The sequence below is a fragment of the Scomber japonicus genome, chromosome 23, assembly GCF_027409825.1.
Source record: "Scomber japonicus isolate fScoJap1 chromosome 23, fScoJap1.pri, whole genome shotgun sequence".
NCBI classification, from domain to species: Eukaryota; Metazoa; Chordata; class Actinopteri; order Scombriformes; family Scombridae; genus Scomber; species Scomber japonicus.
Window position 1 is genome coordinate 13,727,640 of NC_070600.1, and position 15,534 is coordinate 13,743,173.

General features: G+C 39.5%; 1 protein-coding gene across 1 annotated transcript in view; it reads right to left on the minus strand.

The window, feature by feature from the left end:
- The window catches only part of ptpn12 (protein tyrosine phosphatase non-receptor type 12), a 44,014-nt gene that overhangs the window by 18,719 nt on the left and 9,761 nt on the right, over positions 1 to 15,534 (minus strand). Inside the window, exons 2-11 of the mRNA XM_053344072.1 lie at positions 8,577 to 8,685; positions 7,385 to 7,461; positions 7,154 to 7,249; positions 5,878 to 5,916; positions 5,372 to 5,443; positions 5,122 to 5,181; positions 4,561 to 4,703; positions 3,221 to 3,287; positions 3,005 to 3,082; positions 1,925 to 2,023 (exon numbers count right to left, since the gene is read on the minus strand). Coding sequence (XP_053200047.1) covers positions 1,925 to 2,023; positions 3,005 to 3,082; positions 3,221 to 3,287; positions 4,561 to 4,703; positions 5,122 to 5,181; positions 5,372 to 5,443; positions 5,878 to 5,916; positions 7,154 to 7,249; positions 7,385 to 7,461; positions 8,577 to 8,685 — 840 coding nt within the window. The remainder of the gene's footprint in view (positions 1 to 1,924; positions 2,024 to 3,004; positions 3,083 to 3,220; positions 3,288 to 4,560; positions 4,704 to 5,121; positions 5,182 to 5,371; positions 5,444 to 5,877; positions 5,917 to 7,153; positions 7,250 to 7,384; positions 7,462 to 8,576; positions 8,686 to 15,534) is intronic.

Consider the following 15,534-nt stretch of genomic DNA (forward strand, 5'->3'; position numbering starts at 1 on the left):
TGTGTATGTGAGTCTGCAGAGGAACCGACTTGAGTATAAGACATAGGACTAGATTACATCCCGAGTGGCTGTCTACTGTACGTGTGTGTTTTGGGAGAATCAATTTGGCAGAGATACTTTTTGCAAACAATGATGGCTGCGTATGAGCAGAGAAACGCGTGTGGGATGTGCGTATGTGTAGGCTTATTGTTCGTACTGCCACTGAGAGCACCTATGTGGGTGTTTCGGGCACTAACAATGGCTGACTGGACGTGACTCAATGTGTGTATGGACTGAGTCAGTAAAGCACACTGATAATGTTTTTGAAAACTGTGTGTGTGTGTGTGTGTGTGTGTGTGTGTGTGCTCTTGGACTTCCAACTTAAACTGTAAGATAATGATGAGTTTATAATCAGCAGTAATAAACTTGTACTGGAGTTGTTGTGCTCCTCTGTATACACCACACCTACTCTTGGCAAATTATTTATAATAAGTTTAAATCAACAAAATATCATTTTCCTTCAGGGTGATACAGCAGATATATCTATCACTGATATTTTAGGATTTTAGGTTAAAGTTTTTCCCAATACAACTCTGTTAAATAAAAAATGTGGTTGCGTGTGTTTGTGTGACTGTCTGCAGCGAGGGTCCCCCCTTCCCCACGGATGCATGTGTCTATTCTCAGACTCAAAGTGCATTCTGGGAGAGGGGTGATGTCATCAGAGCTTCCTAAGAAGGAAGTCGGCTCCTGGATTACAGCCAATTTGCTCTCTCATCGCCTCTCTGTCTTCAGTCTGTAGGGTTTTTTTTGTTTCTTTCTAGACGTCCACACTGTCTCATTCATTCCTCTTTCCTCAGGCTTTCTTGTCTTTTATCTTCACATATCTACATAACAATGTAGGGAAGTAGCAGTTCAACATGTAATACAAGTTGTACTACATTTTACAGTGGCAGCTGGGTAACAAAGCAGTTTTTAAGAACATGCTTGCAATCAGATATGCTACTATTTTTACTAGTATGTAGCCTACATCACACAGGATTAATCAAACAGACTGGTTTGACTGGCCCATTCTGTCAATACATTTCTAAACAGTAGAATAATAGTAATGATGCCTTACTTAATTATATTATTCAAGTATATTAAGATAATTATATAGTTCTGGTAAGATTTGATGTGAAATGATTTCAGTGTGTAAAGATAGCTCTTCTGTGTAGCTTGTAGTGTGGATTGCTACTTTCAGTAAAAGTGTGGCATCAGTGTAGTTAATTAAGAGTAGCTCACAGCTTCAATGGCTTTTAACACAAATAATGATGTGATACGATGTGAAGGAGCTGTGGATGTGGGATCTGTCACCTGCGAGCTTTACAACACCAGATTTAATTTCAGTTAAACCAAAATAATTAAACGGATTGGGCTGAGGGAGCACTGCAGTTCATGTTAAAATAATCCAGTATGGACTTTGATCATAAGCAGTAGGATGAACATTTCTAAATACTTTATTTCTAAAAACTTTCCAGCCTGGTTGGATTTCTAGAGAACAGTGACACTTACAGACACTTCATACAGTGTGAGAGTTTGTTCAGAGTTACATGGGGCAAAGGGGGATATTGAAAAATAAATTAGAATGAGGGCAGAGATGACTGACAGAGCAAAGCTTTTTTTCATGCTCTATTAAAAAGGTCTAACTGTACGCTGTCCTCTGAGACTATCCTGTAGAGGAGAATCTCTCTCTTTTTGGCACAAACTCTTCTTTTTCTTTCTGTGTGAAGAGTAAAGTTTTCTGAAGGTTTCTCTGCTCTCTCCTCTATTCCTGCTACCCTCTCCCTCCCCTGTGACTAATTATTTGTGTTTTTTTCCCCACTCCGAGTGTGTTACTCAGCGACATCCTGTCTTTCTTTAACACCAGACAGCATGCGCAATGTGTGTGCGCGTGCGTGTGTCATACCATGCCATCGTGTATCTGCGTGTTGGTGGGACTCTCCAGCTGCTGCAGTTGTTTCTGAAAAAGCTGAGCGATGGCTCTATGGACTAACTCATACTGCTCCTGGAGAGAGAAAGACAAAAGATATGATGATGCAGAGAATGGAGAGGAGAAAAGTGTTACAAAAAGCCAAAGACAGGAAGATAATGAGATGGAGAAGAAGAAGAAGAAGAAGACAGAAGGTTTCAGCAAATCAATACAGACACAAAAACATTTCCTCTGTCTGTACTCAAATACATCCATTTACAAGGAAATACAACCTGTTTGAAAACAATGAAACAGCCTTGACTGATGAACACTGATGTAATCTCATTACTTTCCCAGGCAAGACAGGAAGTGAACAGCACTACAATTCCAGAAATTACATTACAGTTGCTGGCTTTAAAATTGCTTTACTTTTGTTTAACATAAATTTTCCTATAATTCAGGGGGATATGACAAATGACAACTGTCAGACTGTGTGTTTGAGAGGGTGGGGGGGGGGTGATCACCTGTCCACTGTAGCAAACACACCCATGACAAAATTGTGGCAAAACAACCCCACCCAGTAACGAATAATGACGGGAATGTGTCAACCTCAGGCTAAGATTCATAATGGAGCAGGTGTGCAGTAACACAATAATGAAGAGGCATGTGGTGGGCGATGTGGAGGAAATGCTGCTAATCTGCCACAATAAAATCACTGTCTTATTACTCACCTAAAACCTAAGGACAGTAATGATTAACTTCCAAGACGAAAGTCACGTCAGCTACTGCATCAAAGTTCAATAACTGATTTTTCCTAAAACATGCATGTCTGAAATGCTTTTACTGAAGTAGCTGTACACCCATAAATATCCTTATTATATGTCTATTCATAATTAAACAGCAGCGTTAATCCCAAAAAACATCAGACAACATTGACTTCAGCTTTGTGGTTTCTTGTGTGCACTACAGACTGCAGCAACACTTTTGGGTATAAATTACATTAGCCTGCAATCATTCATTAATCAGATGGTTTAAATATATCACATGTTTCAATGCACAATACAATTTTAAACAAACCTTGGTCTGGACAGCCGAGTGCCGCTGCGTCCTCATTTCTTGGATCAACCGGAAAACATTAAAATCTTCTGGAATTTTCTATAAAAGCACAAAAACACATAAAAAAGAGGTTTCATTCTCGCTTGAACAGTAATAGAAAATGTTGTGTTGATCTGTAAAGGTAAATGTGTGTTTTAGGTATGTGTAGGAGAGTTTGTGTTTGTGTGTTTCAAATACCCCAGCTTTGAGGAGGTTCCACGTGTAGTCGATAGCACAGATAGCACCCGTCCTCCCACACCCTGCACTGTACAGTCACAAGCACATAGGTTAGGTTCAACAGAGGCACACGTGTAAAGACAAAAAACACACACACACTCTCTAGCTTCCAACCTCTCATCGCAAACCCAAATCCATAAAGACACATTTCTATGACAAATACAGATAAAGATTAACTACAGAAATCACATGTATGTATGTTACGACTCCTCATCCAGACAGGATGGAGACAGGAGCCGCACAGAAGCTCAGATTATGTGACATCACGTCTGACACACAAAATCATAAAACTTTATCTCATGCTGTCAGAACTCTCTGCCACTCTTAACAAGCATATGCATACAGTGTACACACACACACACACACACACACACAGCATCTTCATAGACACACATGTGCACACGGACACGCAGACACCGCTTTAAGTCCTGCTGCGTGGAAACGGGAAGTGTCCTCAGGCTGCTCATTATAGCTGATTACATACATATGGAGACAGTGTGTGTGTTTTGTGTATATGTGAACCACAGGATCCCAGAGTTAGCTTGAATATAGAGCCTCATAAAACAGTGTGTTGTGCTTTCATTATTGTGAACTACTTCCCTTGTTCATAAGAACTGAATTCTCATCCTACAGCCGACACACTAATCAACAGAGTGGAAGAACACAGTAAGAGCGAAGCCAAAACAGAGACATCATTTTCGGGCACATACTCTAACTAATATACAGTTAATGACAACTTTGAGGAGAGTCAAGTGCTCCTCCAAGTCAATTCAGTGAGTACTTTGTTTTCAGATCTAATAAAATAAAACTTAGACCACTAAAGGAAAAGGCAACGATACTCTCTTTCCATTGGCTCGCAGATCTGGGGGCATTAGGTCCCCAGTTGGACCCGCATGGGAAAATCACTGTTTTTATAGTCAGTGGCAGACTTTCTGAAAGGACTAGATGTGTATTTGTATGCATTGGGTCGAGCAACGACTGCAACATTTCTCTGCTGTGTTGAAACTTGATTTCAAAACACAAAAACCCATGCTGGCCACCTGTTGCACATTCTTGCTGCCTCCTCACAGAAAACTACTGTCCATCTCATTAATCATGCTATTCAGTCCGAGCACGGAAAAAAAATACAATTCAGAATGTGCTTTGCTCATGTTCAAGTACGATTTTATGCATACCCAACATGTTGTATATCACACCATTTTTATGCTCGATTTTCTCTTTTTGTAAAATTTAAAGTATGTTCCTTCATGTGTGTGTTTGTGGTGATGTCTCTGCACAGTGATGTCTCTGTGTCTACCTACCTGCAGTGCACACATATAGGGACATCATCATTCTCTTGGTATTCTCTCATTAGTCCTATCATATCCAGTATGGAGTCAAATGACGAAGGGACATCGTGATCAGGCCAGTTCATATAATGGAACTGTGTTATCCTCCGTGTTTCCTGCAGGAAGACAAACAGGAGAACATCTTTTAAAAAGGTGGAGAGTCAACTGAAGGTCAGCAAATGTCATTACCAGGCCATGTGGAGATAGAAAACGTGTAAATATAAACGTATGGGTGGAGTTGTTTGGTGATGATATGAATATAATGCATCATCCCTTTGCTAAGTTCTGCTGCTAAAATCAATTAAATTTGACTTATAACAGTAAAAAATGAGCTGCTGAAGTTCTTGCTTTAAATGAGTTATTATATTTTTGTTGTAATGTGTATCAATGGAAGGTTTGTCATTATTTTTAACAGTAATTTGAGATTTTTCATCTATTTCTCATATTGTGGTATGTCAATTGGAATACCACTTTTACTGTTGTTCAGCTGCGAGGTGTGAATGAACAGAGCGTATGAAAAAAAAAACAACTTACATTATCATATTCCACCATCAGAGACCTGATAAAGTAGTCTGTTCTGGCCTGCTCGGATTCCTAGAAAACACACACAGGGGAACTTTTACACAAGGCTTAACTAACACGGCCATCAGAACAAAATGTGAGAAATTCAGAGGTCTGAAAAGTAGATCCCCCATCCCCCCCTCCCTAACTCCCTCCCTCCCTCCCTCCTCCTTACACGCTTATTACAAAACACAGCTGTGATATCAGAGATTTGTCTACTTACACAGGAGATTCGGAAAGGGCCAAAACTCATGGGTTCCTCCCCCAGCACCGGGAAATACCGTTCACACTTTTTCTAAAGCAGAGAAGAACAGGAGTTAGCTTTGGCTGAGAACATAACATCAGACTCACACCACAGCTTCCTGTGCACTTTCTGACTGGAAATAAGCTATTAATATGACATGTGAAACGCAGAATTACATTCACAGAGAGAGAAAGGCAACAGGGATATAGCTTCATGTGCAAAACTTAAAGAGGTATACATGTTATTCTAGCGTGTTATCAATCACACTTTAGCTTAGCCAAAATCCTGACATGCAATCAACTGTCTTTAGCAACAAATGTTCCTTTTTTTTCTCTCAGGTGCAGACATTTTTGCAGGTTTTGGGATATTCTAACAGACAAACAGGACCGAGAACATAACACACAACACATCAAAATACACAATTTGTACACCTGCGTACTGAAAAACACATACATTCATAAAGGGATTAAATATCACAGGCTTACCCTTCCCATCTCATACTCTCGACAAGCCATTACAATAACCTGCGGAGACACAAACAGGAAGGATTACGATCAATATTTAGACTCAGCCTCTCACAGCTAAATCTTACACTTCCAAAAATACAGGTTTGTTCTATTTCTGTAACGCTTTAGTTGCCAAAATGCTGTCCGGAGGCTGAGAGGAGTTCCCACAGACGGAGAACAATTTTAAATTATTTGTGTGGAGAAATAAAAAATGGCTCAACTTTGATATTTTTCCTCATTCAAAGAGCACATACAGAATGGTTAAGAGCAGAATTTTTGATCATACATTTTGCTCTTACATCTATATCTCACATCATTCCCTTTGATCCTACAGGAGTAATTATCACAGTCGCAATCCCGAGCTTTTGAGAGTGCTAGTTAAGCCTAATCACACCTCCCTCCCTCCCTCCTTCGCTCCTTTCCTATCATATACTTCCATCTGGTTGGAGCATAAGCACTCCCATCTGCCTCCTAATTTCTGACAACCATATTAAATATTTATTTTAATTGCTTTAATTATTGCTATTTCCCTTTTTAGAATTATTAAGTGTTATATGAGATCGCAGGATTCAGGTCTGTGATTACTAAACTTTCTTTAACTGGGAATGTTTTTCTTTTTTTTTTTACTGTGATAGACATTTTCATTGCTTTGTCTAATATTAAATCTTTCTGAATGAAACTTGTGTGTATGATTGAATGTTGCTGACCGTCAGGAAATGTGTACGGCTGCTCTCTTATAAATCCAGACCTATCGTATATCTGGCATCAGTACAGAGATAAGCAGATAGAAAATGTGATTCTTTGCAAAAAAACAGCTTACATTTGAAATGTGGTCATAAATAGATATGGACATAGTTTCTTCTGGGAATGGGAGAATATGCCCCTGTCACTTTTCTAATCCTACTTTTCCCAGGATTTTCCCAGGCCACAAACCAGGGAGGAACCTGGAGTCAAAAAATAGTCCTACCATCTCCACCTGACATATGAATAAATTAGTGATGGACAGTGCTCTTACAATATTATCAGCTTTAAAATATCAGGTATTATATTCTCAATGCAGATAGTTATATAGCAGATATAACAGCACAATAACTAATTTCATCTCTCTTGCATCTTTGCAGTGCTACGGGGTTGATGTATGAACCACTTCGAAGAAAGTCACATTTTCCTGTTTCTATTCAGTAACTAACCATGACACAGAGGGCTATTTATTCACATGTCCTTTTATTTTCCTTCATGCAGTGGACATACTCACAGCTACATTGTACTCCCAGTTCATCCTCCAGAAGTCTGTGACAGTGTTCGGCAGCGGGCCCTGAGTTGCAATGTAAGCCTCCGGGCCATCCATGCCCTGCCGGGAGAGACGGACAGGTAGGAAGACAATGTTACTGTGGTTCATGCAACTTTTAACAAACCAGACCATTTATTACATAGTGTCAAACAAGTGTCAAAGTACAGGATTTTTTTTTTCCCAGCTGCTTTTTACCTTGATGAAATTTGCGTTGACATAATCTGTGTCCTGATTGGTCGTTTTTAACATCAGCTTCACTCTACTGTGATCAACTGGGGAGAGAAAAGAGAAAAAAAAAACTTACTTCAAGCCATTTATAGTAATTTTACATACTGGGACATGTACAAAAAGAGTGTACAGGTAGAGAGAATGTGAAAGAGAGAGACAAAGAAGGCAAACAAGGACACAGATAAAAAAAAAAGAACAGGGAAATGGGATGTAAAGAGGTTTATGGACACAGCTATATCCTCATTCCTATGTATGTGTATGTGTGTGTGTGTGGGTGTGTGTGTGTGTGTGTGTGTGTACATCTGTTACGGATGAACCTGTTCTTCCTTTGCCTTATCACCAGCTCATTCACTAAAAGCTAAATTAATGGATGAATAGATGGGTGGATGGACAGAGGAGAAAAAGAGGATAAGAGAATAAAAAAAATAGGTCAGATGTTGCGTTATAGCAGCTTCTCATGAGATCATTATGTACAGCGAGTACTCTGCGTGTATGCAAGGTAAAGATCATCAGATATTACATGACCTAGACCGACATGCTGTATATGAGTATTTGTTCAAAACGATACTTCCGATCTCCAACTTCTCTGACCAACTTCCTTTAGTTTGATCTTTCAGTTCATTTTTCTTCTTTTCTTATTCATATAAAAGTAGAATACCTAAATATTCTGCCTACAGTTGAGCACTAAGGTCAATGGTAATGCTTTTTTTCTTAGACCCTCAGATTGGGAAGCACTGTAAAACAACTTCTTTTATGCTTTTGAACTGTATTGCAATATACTGAGGTAACTATATTATTTTGTAGACTGAATATTAGAAACAGCTCTCAGAATAACGCCATAAATTTGAATTAACGCAAATTCAAAACTGTTGAATCCTGAAGGTTTGATTTATTGCAGTACTCTTGTATTAGACTCCATCAAATAAACTGGCATTTTATTGTTTGATATTGAAAAATGAGATCTGACTAATTATTTATAAGTATGGCATCGTCAGCATAAAAATGGATATTACATTGCGAAGTTACTGTCCTCATCTTTCTCTCTGACAGATCAGACTAATCATTATTTATATAGATGTCTGCCTGTAGCTTGTAGCAGGAAAAGCAACGGTGTAAGTGATATTTATAATTAATCACTCATCTGTGAAATGCGACTTACATGGCAGTATATCTTTATATCTGTTCTTCTTGACATTCTCCTCTCGCTCTCCAACGTTGGTGGGGTAGATCTTCTCTGTCCGGTATTTGGTTGATAACCGCCGTAAACGCTGTAGAAAAACAACAAAAAGAAGAAGAGAAGAGAAAAAAATACATGAGTTTGCTTTCTCTCTATTCATCAGACAATTGTATGCATGATTTGTTTGAAAGATTACAATTTATAGATGTAGATAACATGCTTTAAAGTCATGATGGTTGTGCACAGGAAACAGATGATACGAGTCACACCAGTGTAAATACACAGAAAGCTGTATGACACAGTTCCAGAGAGCAGTGATGAAAGTGTCGGAGAGAAAACTCAGACTATCTTAAATCTGTGGTGTCTCTACGAACAGATAATTATTCATTTGATCAAGTTTACAGTAAAGCTTTTTTTAATCATAGATTTACTCAGAAGCGTTCTGGCTCTACAAACTATCTCATCTCGAAGTTACAGTGGTTATAAAGTTTTCAAACTCTCTCTCACACACACACACACACAAACACACACAAATTCAAACTCAAAATCTCCCCGTTACCCGCCCTTCAACAGTCACATCACCACAAATACACCACAAACACATTCGCTTTCTCCTGTTTAGCGTAGCAGTGCATGAAGTGAGGCTAAATCTAATAGTAGCTGACACTGATGAAGACACATTTAGTTAATGGGAAGAGAACAATTACAGTGTCTGGTCACACAGAGAGCTAAGCTGTGGCCCAGAATAGAAGTGTTTCAGAGGTAACAATGGTGAGGTTCTCTCCACTAAGACAATTTCATTACAGAGTGTTAAAAGATTAGTGTTGGCCAATATGACAAAGCACAATGAGACAATGGAGTGCTTTCTGACAAAGTAGCTATCCATTTAATACCCCTGGTTGTATTATGATTTTTTATATCAATGCAATGAAATACCTTGATATGTCTAGTATTCAAATTAATTGGATAACTCAGAGAAGGGCATTTCTTTTTGTTATTTTATCTATAAATTATAAAGGGAAGTTCCAGAAAATTCATTATGATACACTTGTTACATTATTAGCGAACACTAAAACTTCCACAAAAATGCTTAGTAATGCTTAGTAATACAGTCTGTAATCTATGATCGCAGTCTGTGTCTGTCTTCTCAGTTGTGATTGTGTCAGAATTTTAAAAAAGGTCAAAAATCAAGTTCAAGACATTGAAAAAGAAAGGAATTTAAAAAGTGATATTTGCTTTAAGGTGAATTCATATTATGTGAAAGGAAATTAAAGATTTCACCTGTATAGTCACTGCTGATCACCATGGTGATGAAAATATATTTGACCCTGTGAACACTTATAAATCTAGATGTTGCTTTCCTCTTTGTTTTTAATAATAATAATATTTGCTACAGGGTTACAGTCTGGTCTGAAAGCGCAGACTCACCTGTACATGGAGTGATTTTCAGAGAATTTTACTGTGCAACTCTTTCATTGACGGCTTCGCTGTGGCCTCGAGCAACACGGTAGAAACTTCAAAAGAGACTTTTGTACAATGAAAAACCTCCCGCTGTTCCGACTCTGATAGCAATCACGTTATATCGATCTCAGGGGCCTTTTTGTATTTTGTTTTTTGTTTGATTTTCCACAATTAGTTCATTCACTTTTGTCTCGCTTTCTTAGGCAATGAAGGGAATCGGGCATCACTCCACTTCTTCTGCCTCTCTCCCTCCCTCCCTCTCTCTCTCTCTCTGTCTCTGTCTCTGTCTCTGATTCTCTATCTGAGAAAGTCGGCGTGGGCGTTCAGGCTTCTGGAGCCTTGTGTGAAAAAAAAAAAAAAAAAAAAAAGACGGTCCCAATCTCTTCTGTCTCTGGCACTGCAGGCTGCATGGCTCTCCTCCTGTTACTGTAACATGGACATGTACTGTACATCCTTATTTCCTGACACTTTAAAATACCTCAGGCTTTTTCTTCCAGTTGCCTGTTTGGCTTTTCAGTATATGTCACTACACAACTTCCATTAAACTGCAGAGAGATTGACAACAATACATACAAACACACATCATATGCATCTGATCTTTCAAAATATGCCACACTGACCTTCTCTCTATCTTCTGTGCATTATATGTTTGTCTTGTCTGATCCTATAAAATTACAAATGGCTAACATTAACGGAAAGATGAGGGGTTTTTCTTTCTTCTTTGACATCGTTCTCCAGCTATTTCACAAGCTGTACTCACTGAATATATTACACACACACACACACACACACACAAACAGTTTAGACAAGCAGCACAAAGATCCTCCAGAGAGACATAATGAGTTTTTCACCTTTCATTTTGAAAACCTCAACGACTCAACTACCACAAACTGAGGGAGAGGAAGCAAAAAAAGAGAGAAAAAGGAGTTTGAGAGAAAAAGAGGTGCACACACTGAGACTGTGGGCGGCAACACAGCTGTGCATGTTCATTTATGTGTGTGTGTGTGTGTGTGTTTGTGTGCATGTGCGGTAATAGCATTAGAGCTCCTCTGGCCTCATGTGAATTACATTTCCAACAGAGGTCTGCTTCTGTGCTGGGCCAGAGCCCGGGAACACACACACACACATACACACACACACCCACACAAATACACTATGAGCAGAAAAGGCAGGCCATAGTGATTTGTGATGGTGTGTGATTCCCCCAACCCACAAAACACATTATGTGGGCACAAACATGCTCTGAATTGTGCCCTGTAACACAGTAATGATGATAAGTATTTTCCTTTGTAGCCCATTTCACTTCATTTACAGCAAACTGGGAGCGCTTGTTGATTCTCACATTAAAGCCTGTGAGTTGTGATGTTCGGCAGCAGCTCATCACTTTGGTTTGGTTTGGCTCTGCATCACCACTATATACACATGACGGATCGTGTCAGCTGCTGTTTGTGTTATCAAGATCGGCACAAATAGTACATACATTTTCAGCACTAGTAATTACAGCTTTAAACCAGCTTCTCTTAATTCATTGCATAAAACCAGCAAAGTGCCGGTTTAAGGTCTGAGCTCTAACCACTTTCACCTGCTTTTTCCTGTGGTTTTACTACATATTTTAGACTAAGCCATTATCCTTTATTCATGATGCTTTTTTTTAAAGTGTGAAATTATTGTAGACATGAGATACAAAGGATAGAAAACACGCAATTTTTGTTTAACTGCTATTGTGACATATTCAAGTACTTTTTGTCACTACAGATGTAAAACTAGCATATAATAGTTGCTAAAAATGTGTTTTCCAATAACTGACTTTTGACATATCCCCACCTTTTCTGAGTTTATATGGAAACATTTTTTTGCTTATTTCCACATCCAACGGTTACGGAGCAACATCATCATTCATTTGGAGCTGCGTTTCTGTCCATCTGATGAATCTGAGTCCAATATTCACTCTCCTTTAGTTCTGTTTTTGCTCTCTACCAACTCCTGAGGGAAATATCTGGCTCCTCAGCTGCTGAATGTTCCACTTTGTTCACCAAGCTAATCGCTAACTGTGTCTGTTTGCCATTTGGTGCAGAGCAGATAGGTTACAGTGGAAGTTTTTTTAGGGACTATTTTGCCAGAAATAAGCTACCTGCTGCCACCAAAAAACGACAGATTTAAAAGTAAAAAACAGTAAAGTTGAAGCCGGATAGCTAAACAATGAGCTAAAACTCACTATAAAGCTCTGCAAAAGTTGTGACAATTCTCTATAGTATAATAATTTAATCACTACATCAAAACCTCACATGCATTTCATTATTCTCTGCTTTAAAAAGGACCAAATTCTGTTATTGATATTAATTTATTGCATGTTTCACCTACCTGCCCAGGGACTACGGGTGTAAAATAGCAACTTGCAGTGTATTTCTCCTTAGTTTTACGCAAGGTTAATGTTCTATTGTGCACTGTCCCTGTTTAAATAAAATAAAAAATAAAAATTTAGGGGGAACTATTGGCAGAAATGGGATATAGTATTAGTTTATAATCACTCTTGAATGACCATTTAGGGTTAATTCACTTCACTCTCACACAAGTATAAAGGCTATATTGGACTCAGCATTCAGTTTTTTGTACCTTGATAAATCTTTAAAAAAAAAAAAAAAAAAAAAACTTGGATGGAGACCCAGCTACTGTCTGTCTCGCCCGTTTTTCTCTCCACTTTCCATTGTCCCACAGACAGACCCTGTTTCTAATTACTCTTACTTCCTCTGTTACGTAAAACGCACACAAATGCACACACGAGCATGTGCGTGCTCTCTTATAATAAAGGAAGCCTGGAGGATGCAAAAAAAAAAAGGAAAGAAAGGCAGTGGGAGAAAGAGTCTTTGCCTGCTGCTCTGTACCAACAAGAGATGTGGAGTGGAAGGGTAAAAAGAGAGGAAAGGAAAGAGGGAAGTAGAAGAGAGGAGAGGAAAGTCTGGGGCATTTTAGATGAAGGAGGAGAAAAAGAGGAGAGAGAAGGAATGAGGGAGAGCCAAGGCTTTTTAAGAGGCTCTTGGTAACTAAGCTAATGGGTTCTTTTATTCCTTGTTTCTGTCGTTTCATTCACACGCTCCCCCGTTACACACTGTCGCTTCGCACTAGCTTCTGCTCTGAATGGAGGAAGAGGAGGAGGAGGAGAGAGGACGAAGAAAAGTACACATCCTTTTTTCAATCCCTCGTTAAGTGTTTCTCTTTTATTAAAGTCGCGCTTGTTTCGCCACAGATAGCAACAGCTCTTCAACATATGACATGAAACAGAAAGAAAAGGAGGGAGAGAAGAGGAGACTGTGATGACAGCAAGGAGAAAATCTGTCTTCTTCCTCTTTCCTCTCTTTTAGAAGTCTGTCCATTCTTGAACGGCTGCAACTGATGATCGTCTTCATCGTCGATTCATTTGATCAATTATCTTTTTTAATGTCTGGAAAGTGTCTTCAAGTTGATTCTGCACGAGAAACAGTCAAAAGAAATACTCCTTTTTGTGAAGCTGGAGCTAGTGATATGTTTTCTGTCAGACTTTACCAGAAAGGGTTGAGCAAAACTGAAACTGGTCGCATTAGCAACTCTCAAAGTGGTACTTGTTAGTCAGTTAATGATGACTCTTAATGGTTTGATCTGAAACACAGTGTAGTAGAAAACAGTGAGAAGTTCCCACAGTCCAGGATGATGTCTTCAAATGTCTCGTCTACGGCTGCAACAGCAACTATTTTCATTATCAATTAATCTAATCACGATCTCCTCGAATCATCTTTTGACCCCATCGGTGGCATTTACTGTGAGAACATTATGTACATGCGCCAAACACCACAGGAAACGCGTCTCTTCTCAGGAAAGGGGAGTTAACTAAAGCCCTCATGAAAGTGTTTTCTAAAGTTTTCACACATTTAAAAAGACCAGAATGCACTGAAACCACCTACGCAGCACTGTTGTGGTCGTGTCAGCAAAAAAAAGTGTGTGAGACAGATTACACACACTTTAACAGGTTATCTGGTAATGGATGATAATGTTACAATGCACCTGTGTCAAAAGTTCAGTTTGTTTTTTTTTTATTCTGTCTATCAGTCAGAGAAGTAAAACAGCATGACTAAGTTGGCCAGTTTCCTGTGAACGCTCCACTTCCACTGCCCCGCGCACACACACACACACACACATTCGCAGGGCGTTGCCCCCTAAAGTCCGGTGTCGACTTCACAGACCCCCCCCCCCCCCTTCAGGGTGCAAACTTGACTTGGCCTAATATGACGAAGATGCCGGTGCAGTTAGAGAGGCAGACGTAGAGAAGAAAGTAGAAAAAAATTAATTAGAGAGAGAGAGGACATGATGGTAGAGAAAGAACATGATGTAGAACGTGTGCTAGAGAGGTGGAGGCAGGTAGAGAGATGGAGATGTAGTTTTTGTTGGGTCTAACCTACTTTCTGTCTCCTGGCTGAATAAGTCAGCATTGCTGCTGTACTTCCCTGGTACACTAAATAATTCACACACACACACACAGACACACACAGACACACACAGACACACACAGACACACACACACACACACACACACACACACTCTCTTTCTTTCTTGAACTCAGCAGTAGCATTGATTGGCAGAAAATATGCTCTTCCTGCAGAAGTGGTGGGAAAAAAAGAAAGAAGGGTTTTTTGTGTGTGTGTGTGTGTGTGGCCAGGAAGTGGGGGTGTTGAGTGCCAGTGGAAGAGAGGCTGTACTGACAGTCACCTTCCATGCACACACACACAAACACACAAGCTAAAATAGGTCACCCCTTACAATGCTCTCAGAAAAATCCATCTCCAGTGCTGTGAGCATGCGGGGAAAAGATGCACTGCTTACAGCACAGAGACTAAAAGGGTCTCTGTGGCTCTGCATGACTCGGTCCATTCAATAAGCCTGATTGGTCTTTCTGTCTCTACTATTAAAGTCCCAGATCATAAAAGAAAGGTCAAAATCAGTTATAAAAAAGGAAAAAAAAAGCAAAATATTTAACTTTAGGATGTTTTCTCATATGTTTCCATGATTTTATGCTGAGATAATCTAACCAGCTGCTGGCTCCGACTACAGGTATCAATCTTCTCATCTAAACGTCAGCAAAGAAAAGCAAAATAACACATGTCCCCCCCGCCCCCCCTTCCTTTAAAGTGTTTTTGTTGTTAAAGTTTTTAAAAAAAGAACAGAGAACAGGTCACCATGTCAGGTGTTTATTGTTAGTTTAATGCAGCTTTCAAGAGCTAATCAGGCTCAATCACAAAGGAAATAATATGAAACCGCACCCTGACCACCAGCGTGAGTCAGGGGGTCCGGACTGTGTGTGTATGTGACCTGCTCATTAGCTAAAGATCCAAGACGGAGATTATATCTTCCAACAGCGACGAGCAGCTGTACACACACACATACATATATATGGAGAGAGAGAGTTAAGTCATTTTCCCTGTATGGCCACTAGCCAATATAGGTCAGTGG